General features: G+C 42.4%; 1 protein-coding gene across 1 annotated transcript in view; it reads right to left on the bottom strand.

The window, feature by feature from the left end:
* LOC130552577 (vacuolar protein sorting-associated protein 8 homolog) overlaps nucleotides 1–24,342 on the bottom strand; it is a 293,391-nt gene that overhangs the window by 88,925 nt on the left and 180,124 nt on the right. Inside the window, exon 27 of the mRNA XM_057330929.1 lies at nucleotides 12,953–13,072. Coding sequence (XP_057186912.1) covers nucleotides 12,953–13,072 — 120 coding nt within the window. The remainder of the gene's footprint in view (nucleotides 1–12,952; nucleotides 13,073–24,342) is intronic.

Genomic DNA, 24,342 nt, shown 5'->3' with positions numbered 1-24,342 from the left:
CAGTGCAGATGAATGCTGGACTGACCACCGTCTCATTCGCTCCATCATGTTTATCCACCTGATATGTAAAAGAAGGATGCAGAAAAGAAAGAGCCGGCCAAAACTTAACATCGAGCATCTGGGTGAGTTCACCTACCAACAACAGCTCCAGTCGGCTCTCAGTGTAGACCTGCCCAAGCAGTATCCAACTGATGTTGAAAAACACTGGGGCAGGCTCTCTTCTGCCATCATTAACTGCAGCAAAAGCATCATTGGTCACAAAAAGCTGAAACATCAAGACTGGTATGATGAAAATGACACCGAAATTCAACAGATTCTAGACATCAAGCGGCAAACTTTTATCACCTGGCAAAATAACATCAATTGCAAGGTTAAAAGAGTAGCTCATGCCAAAGCGAAGGCAGCCGTCCAACTGAACATTAGGAAACTGAAGAACCAGTGGTGGACAAAGAAGGCTCTGGAGATCCAGCAGCTTGCTGACTCTGGAGACACCAGAGGATTCTTTGATGCCACAAGAGCGGTATATGGCCCTAGCTGCCGTTGCCTAACCCCACTTCGCTCTAAAGATGGGCTCACGCTGCTGAAAGATAAGGAAGCAATAGCAAACAGGTGGAAAGAGCATTACGGGGATCTTCTGAACAGGGACACCACTCCTGAGATGGAGGCCCTCGAAAAACTCCCTCAACAGCCTATAAATGAGAGCATGGGGGAACCACCCAGCCTGAAAGAGGTGCAGGATGCTATTAGGAAGATGAAGAACAACAAGGCTGCTGGTCCGGATGGCATTCCAGCAGAAGTCCTAAAGGAAGGCGGCCCTGATCTCCTTAAACACATCCATGCCCTGCTTTATAAAATATGGGAACAAGAGAAAGTCCCTGCACAACTTAAGGATGCCCTGGTTGTCTCCATCTTTAAGAAAGGAGACAAGGCAGACTGCGGGAACTACCGTGGCATTTCTCTCCTGTCCACCACAGGGAAAGCCCTGGCTCGGGTTTTGGCCAAGAGACTCACCCTCTCTGTCAGAAAGCATCCTTCCAGAGTCTCAGAGTGGTTTTCGACCAAACAGAGGCACTGTAGATATGATATTCATTGCTCGCCAACTTCAAGAAAAATGCCGGGAACAAAATCTACCACTATACATGGCCTTCATAGATCTCAGCAAAGCCTTTGATTCAGTGAAACGTCAGGCCCTCTGGCTGGTTCTGGCAAAGATTGGCTGCCCAGGAAAATATATACGGGTACTGAGACTGCTACATGATAACATGTTAGCTACAGTCCTCAGTGGCAGTGGAGATGAAACAGAACCCTTCAGGGTCAACACGGGAGTCAAACAAGGATGTGTCATTGCTCCAACACAGTTCTCCATCTTCATTGCTGCTATCCTCCATCTTACAGGTAAACATCTGCCCCAGGGAGTCAAGATTATGTGCAGAACAGACGGGCAACTGTTTAACATCAATAGATTCAGGGCAAAAGGTCTAACCACTACTTTATCAATCATGGAGCTCCAGTATGCGGACGACAACGCCCTTGTAGCACTCTCAGAAGAGGACCTACAGTGCATTTTGGTTGCCTTCACAAAAGCATACAAACAGCTGGGTCTAGCCATCAACATAAAAAAGACTCAAATTCTCTATCAGACACCACCAAACAGTACTCCTGTCCTGCCCCCAAATATCTCAATTGACAACATCAAATTGGAAAATGTGGATCACTTCCAATATCTGGGCAGCCTCCTATCATCCAAGGGCAGCCTCCTATCATCCAAAGCCAACATTGACGATGAAATACACCACCACCTCAGCTGTGCCAGTGGGGCTTTTTCAAGGCTCAAGAAAAGGGTTTTTGAGAACCGTGACCTTCTGGCAAAGACCAAAGTCCTGGTCTACAAAGCTGTAATACTACCCACTCTACTGTATGGATCAGAGGCCTGGACCACATACAGTAGGCACTTAAAGGCGCTAGAGGCATATCACCAGAGATGCCTCCGGAAAATCTTCAGGATCAGTTGGGAGGATAGACGCACTAACACCAGCGTCCTAAAGGAGGCTGGTATCCCCACCATCACTGCCACCATTGCTCAACATCAGCTCAGATGGACCAGTCACGTTGTCCGTATGCCTGACTTTCGCCTTCCAAAACAAGTCTTCTACTCCCAGCTTGCTGAAGGAAAACGTGCCCCAGGAGGCCAAAAGAAGAGGTATAAGGACAACATTAAAACAAACATCAAAAAGTTCCACATAGACCTTAAGACTTGGGAGGACATGACAAAAAATAGGGCGACATGGAGAAACCTTGTCCATGAGGGCGCTGCACTATATAATGAGGAGCTCCACCATGCTGCAGAACACAAACGCAGACTCAGAAAGGAGAGAGCATCCACCAAAAAGGTCCAGTCCAAACCCTCCATCACTTTCACCTGCCCACATTGCACAAGAGCAATCGGGTCCAGGATCGGACTCAATGCTCATCTGAAGACCCACAAGGACCAAGAAGGAGGACAGTCATACTCGACTACGAGTGACCGCCGATGATGATGAGAAGCTGTCTATCTTCATTGAACGCGTCAAAGCAACTGTTTCAAATCGCGCTTAAGTGGTTTAAAAGCCTGTACACGAATAAGAGCGTGATTACATAATGTAACGTTAGACAAAGGATGTCAAAACAAATGGATGCTGCGTTAATTGCGATAAATATTTTCTCACGCGTTCATTTGAAAATAAAAAAATTGCATGCCTTAACGCGTTAACGTTGACAGCCCTAGTACATTTCTTTCGTAATGTAGGAAACTTTTTCCTCATCGAAGCAGAGACCAGGAGACGTTGGGATATCTTTCATACAGAAGTTCTCTTTATTGAGGACTCGCTGTGCATCGCTGTAGTCATCCAAGTCTACCTCTAGCTCAGCACAGTAGAGTTTTATACCTTTCAAGGGGGAGGGATACATAGAGGTGGAGACTATTTACACAAAGCATGCAAATGCAGTACAGGAATCAGCCCGTTACCGGAATTGTCCCAGCCACGATCTCATCAGTATAACAGTGTCATTCAAATGCATAGGTGCTAATCCAATCAGCCTGACCGTATTGCCCATACCTTCACATTATCATCGAGACAAAGGCACAGCTGTGCCTTGAGATTAGCATTCACCTTTAACTTGGGACCCTGCCCAATGGTCCGGAAGTGCATAAAGACAAAAGGGTCTCAGACACCTGGGCTGCCTGACTTGATATTCTTAGAATGTCATAATCTTTACCTCAAAATGTGAAACACAACGTACATGACTTTCATAGTTTATATACCTATTACATTGGAACCTAGATATAACATTTTATAAATTTGTAATCCCACAGTACCAACTAACATTTTGAAAATACGAACATTTTCATGAATCCGAAAATTTACATTAGAATGACTTGTTGATGACTGTTTCATGAATGAGACCCATTAATCATAAAATAATTCATACCACTCAAGTTGTTTAATGGCAGCTGAAGCATAACTGAGTTTGTGAAAGAAAACACTAAAACTAATAAAACAAATCATTTTAAACTCAACTATCATACGGGGGTTCATAAGAGAGTCAAGTTCCAACCACTAATCTATGTATGTCATGATTGCCCTTAAAACAATTAAACTAAGGTTGGTGAGTACCTTTCAAGTTTTTTTTTCTGATTCAGAAGCACCCACAATTATTTACAAGAATGTAGTGAATATGAATAAAGTTTTGTCATATATTCTGTTGTAAACAATAAAACGTACAGTGTGCAATAACATGGATGGTTTACACTGTTTATAGTTTGTCAGTCCTCCGTTTCTCTCAGTTGCAATTCCCATATACAGCTTCTCAAACAGTCTTTTTAAGCACATTATGCATGTATTTATGTCACAGACACTTAAACAATCATGAGTACAAAGTTTTTTAAATGAAGGAAAAGCGATAACAGGCACCGCACAGCTATTGACAGTGCGTAGTGCCCTTACTGTAAAAAACATCAGAACTTCGGAAAATGTAAACGACGCTTGTCCAACATTGGTCTAGAAGAACTTCCTATTTCAGTTTTTCAACAATGCACAAACCTTTGAACAAATTACAAGCAACACAACATTTATAACTGAAAATGTTATCTTTAACAAATATCTTTAATATTTAATTAAATATTTAAGATCTAATAAAATTGAATATAAGTGCTTCTAGACCTACAGGCACATTAAGACCAAGTGCAGAAGTGCTTCTAGACCAGTGTTTACATCATGCAAAAGTGATCTATATGCACAGATTATCGACACTATACCACGATGTTTCTAACACGTGCTTGTAGGGCTGCACGATTCTTGCTAAAATGTGAATCGCATTTTTTTAAGAATCAGAGTGTTAAAATGGGTTCCATTCCGTTTCACACCATACGCATGAGCAGCATGTCATTTTTTTTGGCGCCTATATTAACAGTTGAGAGCATTCATACGGTATGAATGAATCATAGCTCATGCGTAAACAGCACGCTCAATTAAAGAGACAATCCACTCTCTACAGTCAAAATGAAGTTAAAGCGTGTAAGTGGTGCATATGTGTGAAAGAAAAGCGATTGCATCACTCTCTCCTATGGTGAGTAAACCCTTTGACTTCTTTGACTTCTATTGTACCCTTCAAAGCATGATGCCTTTTTATTTATAACTTGTACTACTTGGATCTAAAAGAGCATGAAACAGGTGGATAAAACAAATCAAAGCTATACAGTCTAGTAGGGCTGCACGATTAATCAAAAAGAAACCGCACTAGATTTGGCGGTTGGCTGCAATGTTTTATGTGCAGTTTGTCAGTGAAATACTGTTAAAATACTGTTGAAATACTGCAGCTGCACCCGAAAGCCAGAGGGCGCTCTCGCCCTATGCAGGGCCAGTATTGCCGATATCGATACCAATACTTTTTACTTTTAGAAGCATTCACTTGTACTTACATTTAATTTCCTGTAGATGAAATTGTTATATATTCCCTGGTTATTTCGGATCAAACCACACGCACACCATGTTCCACTTCTCCATTCCTTTAATCCATTTTTACTTCCGTCTCTTTCCAATTACGTCAATGACGTCACTTCAATACGTAACATCCCCCTTTTACTTGAATATGAACTTACCCCCCCTTTAACAAGTTCCCATTTGCATTTTCCATCAACTTTTTAAACATTCAACATAATGGGACATTATGGTAACTTCTGAATTATGTAACATTCTGCGTTTCTTTCCTTCCTTTCTTCCTTTATACTTTATAGAACATCAGCCATACTATCCGAACATATGCATTAACGACGACCGATATATATGATTAAACTTACATAACCTTTAATGTCCACGAACTCAATGAACCCAAAATTACTCCTTTTATCAGCTCCGTCTAATTTACTATGTCAATACTTATGAATTTCATCAGTCACTCAATGACATAGTCCATAAACCTTTTCGGCAACTTGATTTGTCTTTGGGGTCTGCATGTCTTAGGGGATTGTTCTCCTCTCTGATCTGTTCCACAGTTCATTTTGCATTCCTCTGTAATTCCTTTTTGTTCCTCATCACAACTTGGAACTTGAGCGCACAGCACTTCAATGTTCACATTTGGTGTTTCCACAGAATGAAACTGCTTGACAAATGTTGTATTCCTTGCATATTGTGCTCCTGAGGGTGACTGAATGATAACACATGATACGATAACATGAAATGTTGTTGTGAACTTGTCTATTTTATCTTGCTTCACAAGTACTTGATATCTGACCTCTATGTCTGATGCCTTAGTGCCTCGTCTGTTGTCTGTGTACATCTTGGCCTTTCCTTTCTGCTCTGCATCTTTGTCTCGAGCTTCAAGATCACTATGTGGTGCAATGAAGTCTGGTAACTTTCCTCTTATCTTTCGCTGAAAAAGAAGTTCAGCTGGGCTTTTGCCCGTTGTGGCATGTTGTAGCGACCTGTAGACAGTCACATACTTGCGCAGCTCTCTTCTCCAATCCTGGCCCTCCGCTTGGACAATCCATACTCATTTCATCAACGATGCATTTTGCCTGTCTACCTCTCTGTTTGCTTGCGTCCACTTTGGAGTCGTTTCGATGTGTTGGATTCCGCTCTCCTGACAAAACGTCAGAAACTGACTAGACTTGAATTGCGGTCCACAATCTGACCTGATCGTTAAGGGAAGTCTGTGACGACTGAAAATGTCTTCCAGGCTGTCGATTACCTTTTCTGCAGTTGTGGACCTCAGAATTGCATATTCATAATATCTGCTGTAACAGTCAATGACAACCAGAATTGAATGTCCATCAGGTAACGGACCCAGTAAGTCTGTAGCTAAGTCTTGCCATGGCCCCTCAGGCATCACTGTGGGTGACAATGGTTCTGGGGCATCTGGTTTTGCCACCAGCTGACAACCGTGACACGTCCTCACAAACGTTTCTCCGGCCCGGTCCATGCCGGGCCACCAAACCTTGGTTCTCAGGTTTTGTTTTGTCCCAACAACCCCAAGATGACCCTCATGAGCCAGCTGTAATGCTCTTCCTGGCAATGTCTGTGGCAAAACAATTATTGTTCCTCTGAGTATTATTTGTAGCTTTCCTGTTTTGGCAGAACTGCATTTGATTTTGCTTTCTTTTAACATTTCCCATGTTCTTTCATCCACTATGTTGCTTGTTGCTCCTGAGTCAATTAACATGGGTAATCTGACACCTCCCACTGAGAATGTTATTTTGTCCATATTGCTCTCCTCTCTTACAACAAATGCAAACTCCTGATTTTTCTCATATTTTTACCGTTTGTCTGGATCTTTCCTTTGTTTTACACATCTTTGTAAAATGATCTCTGCCGTTGCACTTCCTACATAATTTTCCACATGCGGGACATTTATAGTCTTTTGCAAGGTGACCTGTCTGTCCCCATCGATAACATGTTTTGTCAGAAGCAGCTCTTCCTTTACCGAACTGTGTCCGTTTTTTCTGATCTCTCCCTCTCTCACACGGCTCACTGTCTCTTTTACCTCCACCTCTGGAGCGATGTGCAACGCCGCCATCTGCAGTTCAACACTTTCACACTGCTACAATTCCTAGAGTGCGAGTGAGGTTTAAATCTGTTCCTTCCTCTAGCAATTTTCTACGCACATATTCAAAGTTACAAAGACTCAAAACAGCATCCCTTATTTGATTGTCTTTGTCAGCCCCGAAATCACAGTCCTTTGCTGCTTGCCTTAAACGCGTGACAAACTGTTGCACGGTGTGTCCCGTTTTCTGCCTTAGCTGATAAAACGTCTCTCTTGAAAATGCTGTGTTTACCTGAGGCACAAAGTATCCGTTCAGTGCTGTCACAGCCTGTTTATAGTCTGTTGGCCCTCCAGTGTCAGTGACTGTGGAGAAAATATCTTATCAGCACGTCTGTCCTGGCATGATGTAACAGCAAGGCTCTCCGCCTTTGTTTTGTGGAATCTGGTGCATCATCAGTCAGGATCAAACCCTTTCCATCGGCAAAAAGTTCAAATGCATTTAGCAATCTTGTCCACCGTGGGCTCAACATAGCTGGATCACTATAGCAGTCGAACTTGGAAACAGTACCGTCCATTTTTTTAACGCGCACCACCTATCACGGCTAAACTTCAATTAACTGGATACACTTGTCTGAGTGACGCACATCTTTTAACTAACGAGTGATTCCTTGTTGCACCATCCTCGTCGCCATTGTTATATTTTCCCTGGTTATTTCGGATCTAACCACAGACACACCATGTTCCACTGCTCCATTCCTTTACTCCATTTTTACTTCCGTCTCTTTCCAATGACGTCAATGACGTCACTTCAATACATAACAGAAATGTCATGATTTATCAGATGAATGCATAATTAATATGCTAAATCTGAATACATTTTCATGACCACTAAAATATTTTGTGATTTATGCTCTTAATGTGCCTGTAGGCTAATTAATCATGTAGATGTTAAAACAGGGGACATTTATTTAGTTATTTATTCCTGTAATAGAATTTGCAAGCATGAACTTTGCACCAAATTATTACTGGAAAATAGTAAAAATAACAGATTAACTGAACAGAAAACCAATATATAACAAAAAAAATTCTACCTATCCCAGTACTACTTCTCTAGCTTTAAAAAAAGTGCACAAAATTATTATTTAAGAACAAAGATTTTAAACTGCTTTTCCATTTTGTTCAGACACAATAATTAGGGATGCACCGATACCGATACCAGTATCGGCCCGATAACAAGCTCATGTACTCGTACTCGTAATGACACACCCATACCAAAGACTGATACCTCACGTGATAGAGCCCTATGATTTCCGCAATGCGGAAAACGCAGACGGAATCGAGGAATCCAGGCATTTCCTAACAAGAAATTAGCGCTGAACAGCTAACAGCTAACGAAATATTCAGATACTGTTTAAATATGTATTCTGCTTGTTTTGCGTTACCGTGTGTGAAAGAGTGGTGCGGTTGCGTGTACTGAACACATTGTGCTTGTGGAGCTTTCAGCACCAGCGTTTCACTCCAAGAGGACACGAACACATAAATAAACACCATTTGCGGCGATCCGTCAAAATAAAAGTCCGGTTAATTTTAACAAACGCTCTTTGTGGCGTCCCGTCAAAATAAAAGTCTGGTTGACTTGAAAAAGTTATAATACACTCACATTTTACCACACCACCCCCCTTAAATTTTTTATAATCCAACCACAGAGTATATTGTTTACTTTAGTAAACTGAAGTAAATGTGCTAGTAAAATTGTGCTACTTATCATAAAAAATAGAACTTAATTAAAAAATAGTACTTAAATTTAAGTAGACCTAAAAACAAAAGAAAAAAGAAAATGTACCAGTAAGATACTGATTTATTAGAATTATTGTACATTATACATGCCTCGGTTATAGGTATCGGCGAGTACCAGAAAAAAAAATATCGGTACTCGTACTTGGTCTTTAAAAAATGGTATCGGTGCATCCCTAACAATAATAGAACAAATTAACATGTTTCCCTTTCATTACACTTTTTTAAGTGAATTTATAAACAAAGTGCACACAATTGTTTGAGAAACAAAGTAAATAAAGTGTTTAAATAATAAAGTACTTTCAATCTTTGGCTTTTTACCCCCAAAGGCCCACTGCCATACATCGCTGTTCGTAGTGTTTTTATTCACAGAGGTGAAAAAACTCCACACGATGCTCCTCTTCTTTTAGCTGGCTGCAGCAGCGTTTGCGTGCTTGCGCTTGGCGCAGCTGAGTCACGTGATAGCGGACTACAAAACCCAGCAGGGCAGGGAGGAACAACGTGTGCAAAAGTGTGTATGGGAAATCGTTTTTCTTTATTATACAATTATTAGCTACATTTGTAAATAAATAAAATCAGTAGTAAAAACACATTAGTATCGATGTTTTTATGTTAGGATCCATCCTTTTCGATACAACCTCAGTATCGGAAGTATTGATACTTCGGGATCAATCCGCCCACCCCTACTCTATAGAAGTACCACACGTATAACCAGGAAATGTCGTCTTCCAATCTGCATCTGGCATCTTTCTATCACTGTTTTTCAAGCCTCCTCAGGTATTTTCATGATAAAAAAGTATATTTATAATGATGATGTTTGACGGGTGTTGCTTTTTTAAATGCACGTTTTAAGTGACTCAGTTCAGATAGAGCAGCATTTCCCACAGATCACAGAGCCGTGCTTCGTGTATAATAAGCTTTTTGATGACGTTTTGGAAGATATTTTGCTCATTGATGTATTTAAAATAACATTATGTGAAATTGGCAGTGCAGTGCGCATTGAATACGTTGCCGGAGTGAAAGGTTCTCCCTACGCATGGCTCCCGTGAAATGGGCTATTAACGTTACTGTCTAGCTTCAGTTATCCCTCGGCTGCGCGTGAACCAGTGGCTCATTTTTCGGGCAAATGACAGCGACGAAAGCTCCTGCACAGAGGAGATGGTATCCCATTGGATCAAAACAAAAAATGCTGCGTTCATCAACGGAACTTACGACACACGCCTGCGTCATTTGCTGAAAAAACAAGCATCAGGTTCACGCGCAGCCGAGGGATAACAGAAGCTAGACATTAACCTTAATAGCGCTCTCAATATGGATATTTCTCTAAAAAAATGCATAGATTCGCTTCAGAAGCCCTGTGTTAAGACCACGAAGCCGTGTCGAGCAGTTATTTGATCGATGAGTGCACTTTTTGGAGCATCAAAAAATTGTCCCCCCATTCACTCCCATTCTACTGCATGGAAAAAAAATGATATGTGGTATTCTTCAAGAAGAAAGTCATATTCAGTCAGGATGCCTTGAGGGTGAGTAAAACTTTTTTTACAAAACATTTTGTTTTGACTCTAAAATATCGCTTTAAGATTACAGTGATTGTCAACAAGTAGGGTGAAATTAAATTAAATGAAATGGTTAAAAATGTATAATATAAAATATTTTAATGACATTTTTACTGGAATACTCAAACAGATTTTTCAGGTTGTTTCAGTCTATTTTCAGGTTATTGTATGAACAAACACAGTATACTGAACGTTATGAAAGAAATGTTAAACATTAACATTAGAATGCTGTACTTGCATAAAGAGAAATTACTGCTTATTTTACATCGTCAGGCTATTCACATCGTCAGTGTAAACACATAACGCTAATGTCCACCTTGGGCTTGCATGCCTTTGACTAGTGATGGTATATCAGGTGTAATGGCAGTGACAGCAAATCTAAAATCACTGTGGACTTCCAGTCTGTTGCGGGACTTTGTTTTTATAGCCACAAGGGCACTGAATGCTGTGTCAGAGAGGTAGGTGGTATGAATGGAAGAACGATCTTTGTAATGGCATAGTTTGCGAGTTTAGGTGCAACAACAGGTCCCCCTGACTATCCAAAGCTTTTTGAAACCATTCTCCTGGAAGTATTTTTTTGACAGTGAATCAGTCTGAAGTTCAGCGAGCTTATCTTCACAGCTAAGGTATTCCACATCTTCCATCTTGGATGTGAAGGGGTCCATAACCCACGAATCCTTGGATAATGCATCAACGTCCGCAAAGCGGCACTTTAATTCCGTCTGGAGTGAAGTCATATGACGGCAAAACTCTGTGCGCAAAGATGCACTCACGGTACCCCCAGAATATTGAAGCAGTAGTGGAAAGTGTTGTAAATGCCCCTATGACATTTTTCCAGCCCTGTATTCCAGCTTGCGCATGAAAGCATCTATTGCTTCTTTGCACTCCAAGATGTTTTACTCAGTGCCCTGCAGTGTCTTGTTGGTCTCATTATAAAGAGTGAATATGTCAGCAAGGTATGCGGTTTTAATCCAGAAAGCATCAGTCAGCTGCTCTGACAAAGTGTGGTTTTGATTTTGCAGAAATTCCAGGATTTTATCTTTCAGTTCTAGAATGCACACAAGCACTTTGCCGCGCGAAAGCCAGCGCACCTCTGTGTGTAGCAGTAGAGTTTGGTGTGCTTCATCTTCTCACAGTTGTGCAAATAATCTCTGGTTCTTTGGGCGACTTTTAATGAAGTTTACGACTTGTACAACTGTTGCCAGGGGGTCACTAAGGTCTCTGGACAGTTTTTTACTGGCGAGTGCCTGGCGATGTAACAGTGGAAGATTACACAGTCTGGAGCCTTTTCCATCAAACGGCTGTTAAATCCTTTATTTCTACTTATCAGTGCAGCAAGCGATAAGATTTGCGTAGGGCAGATTGTAGGATGTGAGGTAAGAATCGACAGCCATAAAAATATCCTCACCTGTAGTTGTTTTGGGTAAATTGGTAGACAACAAGTATGTCCCGTTTCAACTCATCTCCGTCAACATACTGTACATATAGGATAAGCACAGACTCTCTCGCAACTGTGGTCGTTTCATCCAGCTGTATAGCAAATTGGACTTTTCTAAGCTTTTCGTGCAACTGTTTTTTGCAGTTTTCTGCCATTTGATCAATTCTGTCTTTAACTGTGTTGTTAGAAAGTGGGACAAATTTAACTTTTTCAGCTGCTTGCGGGCCACACAATTCCTCCACTATTTTAATACAGGCGGGTTTGATTAGCTCCAATGTTATGCGGCTTTTTTGCCTTGGCAATCAACAGCGAACACTCAAAGGAAGCCTTAGTGGCCTTCGGTAAATCACTACCTGCTCTTTCGAATACTTTTCTGATGTCTGTCGGTCTTTTTGACAGAGCCATATCTTTTTTTCTCTCGAAGAATTCCTGCTCTTTACCGATTGTCTCAAGATGCTTCGACTTTTCATTTTGCTTGGTTTCATGCTGTCGTTTGCCAATTTTTCACCACAGAACATACATTCTGGCCGAGACTTGTCTTGTCCTTCAATAAAACCTAAATTTAAATAGGTTTTGTCGTAGCGTCTAAACTTTTTCTTCATTTCTGACGAAGAATCACCGCATTTACGTTTCTCTGCCATTTTTCCTTTTGATTTTTATGTTGACACGAACGTTGACGCCTGACAGAGAGTGTTTCTAACGTGACTCTCATAGCATGTGAATGTCTGACGGTGGAGCCGGAAAATTGAAATTATTATTTTATATAAGATATAACTATTTTGACTGAATTATCTTGGCATTGTGAGCACATGATTTTTTATAAAATGATCAGTGGAACATTTTATGCAGCTTTATTTAACCTCAAGGCATGTCAGCTCCCGCGCCCCTTATGTGAACTCTGGCGCCCCCCTAAGGGGGTCGCAAACCCCAGGTTAGGAACCACTGCAATACAGTATATAACACATGATAACCAGCATAACCCTTCCAATGTGGTAGATATATTTTACATAAGCTGATTATCTTTACAAATATTACACCTTTTAAAACATGTCTTCCTGTTACCTGTTACAATTATAGCTCATATTTCATAAAAAGAAAAGTATGAAAAGAACGAAAATTTACTTAAACAAATAGAAAGACAAGTCACCTGGTCAAACAGCTTTCGGTTAACAAAGAGGGTGTTATCAGGCTTGGCAAGCTGGCGTGCCAGGAAAGTGAAAAGACAGCCAACCTGCGATGGGGTGAAGTCAGAATTGTCCAACATGACCTGAAAAGTGCACACACACAAAATGTTGTGTTTATATATATATATATATACAGTGTATATAAAATATATTAAGAGTTCAGATGAAAAACCCTCTATGTGCGTAAGACGACTTTGTTTAAATAAAAACAAATATCATGCTCCTCCATTTTCTTCCAGCAATACAAAATATTTCAGACCTGGCAGAGTGTGGTATTTAGTGGGTTTTGAAACAAAATTATTTGAGTAACGTATACTATGTGTGGAGAGTATTCACTTACTATCATAATCTCATTTCTAACAGAGGTGGCTTTTAGAGGGTTTTGCATCCATACTCTTCATATACAGTATATATATATACAGGTATATACTGTATTCACACACACACACGCACACACGCGCACACACACGCACACACACACACACACACACACACAACATGTTTTACAAAACTTTAATTACATACTGTTAGTAACTAAAAGTGAAATCTGACAGTATACCTGATGGAGTGAAGTAGGTGAGAAAATAAATCTATGCATTAAACATACTAAAGCAAACAATTAATTTTAAGTGTCATGAAACGCCCCTGCTTCAGCAGCATTTTTTCACACTTGCAATTTGAAAAGGGTTTCAAAAGAGTATGAAAAGGGGATTGTCGTAAAGCGCAAAAAGAAAGCTCATAATTGCACAGCAGCAAAGCAAACGCACAGTTGAGATGGATATTTACACTGAAAGCAGCAACTACAGAGGTTCTGAGTGCTGTCCTGCTGTCCATGGAGTCGAATCATGATGTGTGCTGTGCCACTTCAAGAACAATTATCAAGTTTTTAAAGACAGGGATTTGTACAGCATTTTTTTTTAAAGGCGATCAGCAAACCCAGATCCCACCAGAACCAATGTCTCAAATGCCGGAACGTGACCAAACAGCCAAATGCGATCATGAACAGCTGGAGGGGGAGCCCACGCTCAGAAGGCTAACGCAAATGGCCAAGGGGGTCCACCCTCAAAATGAGGAACAATTAAAAAGTGTGATGCAAACCTTGGTTTAAAAGCTACAGTGTACCAACTACCTGCCACCAAACTTCATATCTGATCAAGTCGCGGGAAAACACAAACATTTCCTCATGAATAAATGCAGAGAAGTAGATGATATAAACAGTCCCCCTACAGACCGAGAGCCAATCACTAGAAAAAACCCTGGTTACTAGGGTACCTGGGGTGGTTGCTAGGGTGTTGCTATGCGGCTGCTAGGGTGTTTCTGTGTGGTTGATGCAGTTTTGTAATGCGCTTGCTAGTGTAGCAAGGGCACCCTGAGTGGTTGCTAGGGTATGGATATATGTGGTTGCCAGAGTGTTGCAAAATAATTGACAGGGTGAGTGGGGTGGTTGCTATGGTGTTGCTATGCGGTTGCATTTTAAGCAGCCTTCGAATTGGGACAGCCTTACGCAGTTGTTCAGAAATGCAGGCTTCGAATACACACAGCTTACCTCTCTACAATTTTCATATGCAGAAAAATGAGGTCTTGCGAAACTTACACCCCACTATGAGGTAAGTTCTTGCAGAGCCTGTCAGCCTCTTCAAATGTCACAACCAACATGTTTATACAAAATTCAAGCTCAGAGTTATGACCTGTCAAAGCTTACTGCAATGTTAAGTCTATGGTCAAGTGTATGGTCAATTGCTCAGAAAAGATATAACATTAGCAAGCAAGCAAGCAAACTTTATTTACAAAGCACACTACAATCACCGAAGTGGACCAAAATGCTGTACAGAAAAAAAAATGAAAAAAAATGTATACAAACATGGGATATAAATACATCACATACACTAAAACAAACTAATAGAGTTTTCAAAAGTGATTTGAATGAAGAAAGCGAAGAAGCCTGTCTAATAGACAGGGCAAATCGTTCCAGAATTTAGGAGCTGCCACAGCAAAGGCACGGACCCCTCTCAACTAACGTTTTGTTTTAGGCACACTAAGTAACATTTTATCAGCTGCCCTGAGAGAACGGGTGGGCTTATGAGGGTGTAGCAGCTCAGAAATGTAGAGTGGGGCAAGACCATTTAGCGCTTTAAAAACAAATAAAATAATTTAAAAATTGATCCTGAAGTGTACAGGCAGCCAATGAAGTGAGGATAAAATTGGAGAGATGTGTTCGTATTTACGAGTTCCAGTTAAAAGACGCGCTGCAGCATCTGCAGACGAGCGACCAAAGACCCATTAACCCCTGCATACAATGCATTACAGTAATCCAGCCGAGTGGTAACAAAGGTGTGGATAACTGTCTCAAATAGCTGCCTCGGAAGAAGTGGCTTCATCTTAGCCAGCTGCCTTTAGTTGGAAAAAGCTTGATTTAATGACTGCCTTGATCTGGCTGTCAAACTTAAGGTTGGAGTCAATTTTCACCCCTAAGTTAGTGATGGTTGGCTTGATGTATTGAGCCAGGGAACTTAAATCAACCAAAGGGGTTACAGTGGTGCCTCCAAAACCATAACTTCCGTCTTTTTTGTTAAAACGTAGAAAAATAAGAGCCATTCAGGCCTTTACATCATCGAGACAGTCGAAAAGTGATCTAACAGTGTCACTCTTTTTAAGGGGCACATAAATCTGACTATCGTCTACGTAACAGTGAAAAGACAAGCCATGCTTCTTAATTATTGATCCAAGCAGAAGCAAAACAAGAGAGAAGTTCTAATTTTCAAAAAATCTGAAAATTAATTTATAAAGTCCTTATTGTATTTGGGAGGCCGATAGACCACTGCGCACAGCGTTTTGTGGGAGCGACCCAGCTCAAATAAAGTCAGTTCATAGCTGCTGAATGGGGATGATAGCAATAGTTGTTCACATTTAAAAACATTCTTATAAACAATTGCTATTCCTCCACCTCATCCAGATGTCCGTGGGCAGTTTAAGTAGCAGCAATCATCCGGAAAAAGTTCAGAGAAAGTGCTGGACTCACCAACACTTAGGCACGTCTCAGTCACACAGAGAAATTCCAATCGCCGGACCGCAAAGAAATCCAGTAGGATGAAACTTTTGTTTGCTAGCAATGTAACACTTACCAGGCCAAACATGGCAGGAGCTGGTGAATCAGTGGTGCTGTGTTTCCAATGGGCCAGGTGCAGAGGTCGCAGGTTTCGAAAGCTTTCACCGCGCCAGCGGGGGCGAGGAGGGTAGGGAGCGCGGGACTGGGACACCTCGTCTGAGCCGAAGACAGGTACCAACCAGGTGTCGATAGGGCCCAACGACCGCCGAGGAATAAAGAGGTGAGGCACCATCCAGTACTCAGTCCAAGACGCATTGAGAAATGCGGCAAACATGTTTTCAACCTCACCAACTGACCACTGTGTTTACCTCGACAACGGTGGCGCTTATGCCGAGGATGTAAGACCGGGAGGCGGCAGAGGTAAGTTGGGATGCCCAATAAAAACGGGGGTAGTGTCTTATGTCCATCATGATCAAACTTTACTAGATCTTTGGCAGAGAATGTAATATCCAGTAATGATTGGCGATCATACACCAGTAGAGAGTCAATGTTTTGAACGACAAATGACACAAACAGCACAAACCCACACAACAACGTTAACAGCCATAGACGGCATGCCACACCCACTGGTGCCATCATAGTCAGACACCTGTACACTAACTTATACAGGTTTGAAGGTCAAAGTTTATGTTGGCTTGACAAACCTGGCCGGAAGTTTAAAGTACTTTAAACAGCTTTAGGTTTGACATTTTCTAACATGCTAGCAACAATGTTCATTTTGTTACCATTGCTAACATGTTTTAGCATGACATTATCATGTTTTAAAATGACATTAACATTATGATAGCACAGTTCAGCATGATACTAGCATAGTTTAGCATGATTAACATGTAGAAAGTATGTTTTCCCAGCAAACAATGACTTGGCGGTCCGCCCTCAGTTTTTGGGCAGCACAGATTTAATGGCTTGACACAGTCGGCACACTGTTGACAAGCCTATCGATGTAAAAATGCTTTCAGTCTGCCAGCTTTTTTTGAGTGGCACGCCACCAGCCCCTGGGCCTCTGTTGGTACAGCAGTGGCAAAATGATAGTTTCTTCTGAGCTCTTACAGGACATTTTATAATTATTTGTTTATTTGTTTTTACAGTTAAAGGAATCTTAAGGCTTTAATATACTGGATAAGTAGTTATTTAACAAAAGCAACTTTTTGGTATAACAATATTTTTTTCAGTTAAATAAAGGCAAATTATTTGCAATTTAATGAGATTTAATTGTTTATGTAGATTATGTTGTATTTTAATCCTATATGTAGCCTAAATGCTGCGTGACTTTGACGTGTATTAATGAGTGTGCGTTACGAGCTGAACATTTGTGTGGCATTCAAACACTAGAGCGGAGGGAGTTCTCAAGGTTCCCTATAGATACTCCACTCGTACTGCATAGCAGGACGCTATGGGAAAACTCATTTTTCTCAGATGACTGAAGCTTTTTAATAACGCAGTGAATACAAAGTACAAAGTAAAAGGAACCACTGGGCTTCTGGCTATATAAGCAGACACATCACAGTAGCCTTCACCTGTCTGCTTCTCCCAGCCTGATCAGCGTCCCTCGGCTATCGCTAGAGATCTGGTCTCGTTTGGCAGAAGCGAATTCGACGTGGATGACAGCATGTCGTTAGCGGCTTCAGATGCAGAGGAACTGTCGGGCTCAGTATTTGACCCTGCCCCCCCTGCCATCTGCAGAGCCCAGCGAATCCAAGCCAGGTGTAGACTCCCAGCTTTTTCGGGTCCTGACCAAAGCTGTGGAGGAGCTGGGTTTGGAGTGGTCTTCGCCAGGAAGAAGCAGCTTGCAGCTGCCTCGATGAACGGTTCCTGCCGAGGCTTCACCATTCTTCCTGGAAGTTTACGAAGAACTTACAAGGTCATGGCGTGCCCTCCTCTTCATCCGCTCTCACTACGGTCGACGGCGCAGAGGAAAAGGGATACAAGAGGGTGCCTCCCCTCGATGAGTCGGTGGCCGCACAAAATGACCCACTCACCTAAGCCATGCAGAACGACTTTGGCCCTCGCTGGACGCGCACTCTCGTCTGCTGGCCAAGCAGCTTTGGCGCTTCTCTCGATGGCGGTCCTTCAGGTCTCCAGGCCAAACTCCTCCAGGGGATGGATGAGTCTGGACCCGACCCCACGTCCTTCAGAGAGCTACGAAGCGTAACCGATCTCACGCTGCGCGCATCCAAGGCCACGGCCCAGGCGATAGGCAGGTCCATGGCCAGTCTCGTGGTGCTCGAGCGCCACTTATGGCTTACACTCACAGAGATCAAGGATGCTGGCAAGGTCCCCTTCCTGGACGCTCCGATCTCTGCCACGGGCCTCATCGGTTCTGCAGTGGAGGGTTCCGCGGAATGCTTCATGGCTACGCAGAAATCCTCACAGCCCATGAAGCACTTCCTGCCGAAGAGACCCGGCTCCAGGGCCTCGTCCTCTCACCCGAAGCCAGCGCCGACTAAGCAGCGAGTGAAAACCACACCCCTGCTACCCTGACGGCAGCGAAACCAGAAACCCATCAGCGCTCTCGCTCGGCTAAGCGTTTCCGTCACCCTCAGCGCCAGGGACCTCGGCCTAAAATAACACTGTACCCGGCAACTCAAGTGCCTTGCTGAGACTCAGGTGAGAAAGGGACCAGGCCTCACTGCGACTGGACCTCCCAACAAACAATCTCTTTTGTGCGCCCATTCTACAAGCGCCCACACAACCAACCACTGTTATAGCGGGAATCTTAATAAAACACAAACACTTTCAAAGAAAGAGCAACCTATCTCTTCCACTTACCACGGGAGTCAAGCCCCCACTAGGTGGTGTATCTCCCCCTTGCCACACGGGCCAAGGCCTGGCAGGCCATCCCCGGGGTGTCAGAATGGGTTCTGGGGATAATATCACAAGGTTATACACTTCAGTTCGCTCGCAGGCCCCCTCGGTTTGGCAGGGTGATTCCCACGCGGGTGCAGAGTGCAGATGCGCATGTTCTGCGCACCGAGGTGAGAAAATTAATGGGAAAAGGAGCCATAGAACCGGTTCCCCCAGATCAACCCGAATCGGGCTTCTACAGCAGCTACTTCCTCATGCCCAAAAAGGATAGCGGTCTCCATCTCATCCTCGATCTCAGATACCTGAACCGCGCCCTTATGAAACGGCCGTTCAGAATGATTACCCTTAAGCAGATCCTCTCGCAAATATGCCCAGGGGACTGGTTCTTCTCCCTGGATCTGAAAGACGCATACTTCCACATCCAGATAACCCCCATCACAGATGATTCGCCTGCGAGGGGGTGGCATATCAATACACGGCCCTTCCATTTGGGCTGTCCATGGCTCCTCGCACTTTCAAGAAGTGCATGGACGTGGCTCAATCCCCTTTCAGGCAGAAGGCAATCCGCGTTCTGAACAACCTCGATGACTGGCTCATTCTAGCACAGTCAGAGGACAAGTCTGTCACAGGTCCCTTCTCAACTTTGCCAAGAGTGCTCTGTCTTCCCAACCAACGGGTTTCATTCCTGGGAGCGATTTTCGACTTGACCCAAATGATGGCCAGAATTGTGCCAGAATGTGCACTGGCTATGCGGCAGCTCGCGGCCTCTTTAAAATTGGGGACTTTGCAACACACGTGCCAGGCAGACTGAATCGGGGGTGGATATGCTATGTCGGAGCAATGTCCCTTCAGAAGAATGGACGATCCACCCTCTGTCGGTTCAGGAAATCTGGGAGATCTTCGGCAAGGCAGAAGTCGACCTTTTTGCGTATGGTATGAGGTAATCCATGTTATTAGGCTTGTTTGACTTCATCCGACATCACGCAGACCAAACGACGGATGACGGGGTTGTGCTAGGGGTGGGCTAATTTATTACCATGCCCTGTATGAATAACTTGGAGGGCATTTACATTTTGCATATTTTGCATGCGGAAGTTTGTTATTTTAAATGTAGTTATGCTGCAAGCGCTCAAATAGAGAACAACACGGTCGCCGTGTGCATGTGGTGCGGAACGCTCTTTATTCCTAGTAGTGCTGTAGTACTCGAGTCCGGTCTCGGACTCGAGTCCGGACTCGAGACGTTTTTTATGGTCTCGGACTTGTCTTGGACTTGTTGGTATTTGAACTCGGACTTGTCTCGGACTTGGTCATTGGTCTCGCAAATGTTCTAGTCAGTCTCGTCCGAGTCCAGCGATATATGTTTTATTTTCTCCTTCAAAACAAAACATTGATAGAGCAATATTCTTGTGATCCGAAAACTGTTGCCGATTCTCGACTCTAGAACGAGAGCTGTGCGTGCTCATAAGTTCTCTTTTCACAAAGCAGTTCAGTTCAGTGTGTGCTGTTGTTGTAATTAAATAACTCCGGTATATTGGTTCAAGTCTGCGGGACTGTCATGCACGCCAGAAAGTGAATAACTGAATTAATTTGTGGATAATATTAAGTGTTTACGGGAGACGTTAAACGGGAACGATTCAGCTGAACTGGTTCGACCGGTTCACTAAAAAGAAAGAACCGGTTCGAATGAACGATTCGTCCGCGGCACGAACCAGCATCAATCATTCATCAGGCACGATGTCAGCGAGCACCGGCATAATACAGATTGGTTTTACAAACCATAATAAATGTATCGACAGTGCGCTTAAAAGGAAACTTTTCGCAACAAAACTTTCCCCGAAACATGTGGGTAGTGTTGTCACGGTACCAAAATTTCAGTAGTCGGTACCAATACCAGTAAAATTTCACGGTTCTCGGTACCAATTTCGGTACCAAAACAAAACACCAGTACATGCTAATTGAAACACAATTTTATTAATAAAGCTCATTGTTAATATAAATGTATAGAAAGCAATGCCATTTTGTATACATGAAGTATAAGTTAATTGTTGCTGAAACTGTTGTGTGCTCACTGGGGTCTTTCATGCTGATGAACATCCTCCTCAGTCTGCTGCTGTAGAAGACAAATAGAATAAACTTCAGTAAGTCAACTGACTGAACAAACATGCATATGCAATATTAAAACAAACATCAGTTTTTATACTGCATTTACACAAAATTACTTACATTAAGGTAATTGTATATTAAAATAATAAATGAAACAGATAGATTTTTATTTAGTTTAAATGTGGTTTTTTAAACCTAATAGAGTTATCTATCTAAGACATACACATTGCTAGTCATACAGTTAGTATGCTAGTTTTCTAGCATATAGATTTCAGATAGGCCTATATAAAATAGACACTGTACACCCCATCCTGTCCTCCTACTTATTTTACCCCATTACAGTTGTAAAAGCATTAAATGGTTAATAAGGACACTTGACTGGATTAGCATTGGTGCTAACAAATTAACACGCAAACAGGGACGTTTGTTTTAACGTAACCTTTAATTTAACATATGCTACAACATTCATAATGCAAACGCAACAGAAATTGAAACTTACCGCTTGAACTTGTTAACTTAAATCCGGATGCTTCCTCGTTTCACCACAAAACTCTGTTCGTTTTCTTCGTGATATGACTTGAATCTGAAGTATTTCTGCGCGCATCTCTTGTGGATCGGAGCAGCGCTTATCCGCTCATCACGTCTTATTGCGTCTATAAAAAGTTTCCGACTGACAACCTGTCAGACAGAGCATCAGTACCCGGTTGACCCGGTATGTCGGTGGTACCGGGTCTTATGAAAATTACGTACCGACAACTTTTTTATTTTTAGGTACCGACTTGGTCCCGAAGTACCGGTACTTTTGACAACACTACATGTGGGACAACATCCAATTTCGTAAGACACCTGCAAAGGCATCACAAAGAGAGGTAAGTTAATGCCATGTTTCAGAGTTAGCATTGCATTTGAGTATTTTAGAAAGTTTGGAAAGTAGGGCTTAAAGATGAGATTGATTGTATTTTTATTGTCATTGTGATGAACATGTTATTTAAGGATGGGCACCGACGTGCTTATGAACGAGCTGTGGAACCTCTGCTCTTTCTAGCGGCTCCTCTATCGAACACACGCGTGCACGGGCAGGCGCGCACACGCACGCACACACATGCACAAAAGTGTTCATTGCTGCACAACCTTGCTGTTAGGAGGGCTGATAAAAACGTTCCTTAAAGTAATAAACAGTTACACTTCGGCTTTGTGACTTTAGTGCTATACCTATATAGTAAAATAAAATGACCTTATTTTATCTGCTTTTTGATCATTACAAACAATAATGAAAATGATTATCTTAGAATAGAAGATATGCTGTCTCTTGCATCACATAAATTATCAATAGTTAAGTATGTGGTCTTGTAGTCATGATTTTTTTCTGTCTCTCTTGACTGTCTCAATTGGACTCGGTCTTGACTTGGACTCGAACCTCTCTGGACTCGGACTTGACTTGGACTCGAACCTCTTTGGACTCGGACTTGACTCGGTCTCGACTAGTCCTGGTCTTGGACTTGTCTTGGACTCGACAATGGTGGACTTGACTACAGCCCTACCGCATCAGTGCTGAAAATCTATCCTTTGCTGGACCTTCACAATGAGCACAACTAATGGTTGTTTAGAAACAGCAGACGGAACAGCAACAGTGCAAGCTCCTGAGCACTTTGGAAAAAAACGAGAAGGCGGCGGGCTTGACAAATGTGTATTTTGGCACATGTGTGGATGTCTATGGGCTAAGCCCTGGATATCCAGTCACCCTAGAACTGCCTGAAGGAAACATCACAGTACTGAGTGAGCGATTTAAAAGCATACGGAGGACACGGCTCTCGATGCTCTCTCCCGGTGCTGTAATGTCACCCGCTCGATCAGTGTATGCAGCGCTGTATGAAGGCAAACAAGCCTGTTGTTTACACGGTCGTTGTGAGGCTGGTCATTCTCACCTTCAGGTAGCATAATAAAGTCGAGTCCAATCGAGTCCAGAAAGTTTAAATGATTTGAAATTGCAACTGAATTTGTGCAAAGACCCAGCCATCTTAATTAGCCTACTGTTACTACGTCAGACAATCATGTTCTCCAAAAAAAAAACAGTGTAGCAGAAAGTATACTAATAATGTGCCGACATAGAATACCTTTTGGTATTAAATAAAGTCTCAGCTTTCAAAGTTTGTAATTTATAGTGTAAAAAATTCAAGTAATAAATACTGTTTTGTAGGGGTGTGACGAGACGCTTACTCCACGAGACACGAGATTGGGTTCACGAGAACGAGACGAGACAAGGTTTTTACACTATTTTTAAGAAATCCTCAATGATGAACTATATGAATGGAAAATAGTCTTTTATTCAACTGAAAATCACGAAATGCAAAACAATTTAGGTGCATTTTGAAATCAACTTGTAATGAATGTTATTTTACTTCTATGCAGTAAAGGACGTGCAAACACTGCCAAATGTTTTGCTACCGACTGGCTTCTCCCCTGTACGATTTCACATGAGAAATCTAACTCCTTTCCACAAATCGAACATAAAAAGGTGAGAGCTGCTGATATGGCAGCTTGCTGCTCCAGGTAACGAACCAGCATATCTAAAGTGCTATTCCATCGCGTGGTAACGTCCATGATTAATTTGTGTGGTGGCAGTTGTAGCAGCTTCTGCTTGGACATGAATAACGCGGCAGCCGTTGAACTCCGGTGAAAAACTCGTCTCACCCGCCCAAGCAACCGAGTGACACGCGCAACACCGAGGCCAGCCTGGGTAGCAAGGTTTATCGTGTGTGCAAAGCACTTGATGTGCGGCTCCAATCCTGCCACGCGCACAGCCACTTCCATATTACGCGCATTGTCAGTCACAATTGCGATGCCATGGTTTGGTTTTTTAATCTCCCAGTCAGTGACAGCTGCTTGTAAAACTTCAGCTATGTTTGCCCCTGTATGGGACTCAAAAAGTGGGCGAGTCTGCAGTACAAAATTTACCATTTCCCAGTCATTAAGCGGGTTTCCATCACTCTGGTTTTATTCGCATTTTGAAGTTTCGCATCAGAAAAGAGTGATGGAAACGCCAAATTTCGAATTAAAAACCCTTAATTCGCAAAAAGTTTTTACGCTCACTTGAGGTGGTTTTTCAGTTTTGCGAAAAAGGGTTAATGCGAATAATGGGAGATGGAAACGCATTTGCCGAATAAATTCCTCCAAAATGCCACGTAACTGCACTATGAGACGGCGTAACCTGACTAACCAGAGAACTGATCTTGTTACACAGCAAGAGAAATGTTGTTACGGTCATTCTTAAATGCCTGAGAAAAGTCGTCAAAGTATTCTGTAATTGCCTCTTAGAACTGTCACGACTGTGTTTCCCAA

Source organism: Triplophysa rosa, linkage group LG4 (assembly GCF_024868665.1).
Source record: "Triplophysa rosa linkage group LG4, Trosa_1v2, whole genome shotgun sequence".
NCBI classification, from domain to species: Eukaryota; Metazoa; Chordata; class Actinopteri; order Cypriniformes; family Nemacheilidae; genus Triplophysa; species Triplophysa rosa.
Note: the sequence above shows the minus strand (reverse complement) of the source record. Positions and strands in the feature narration are given on the sequence as shown.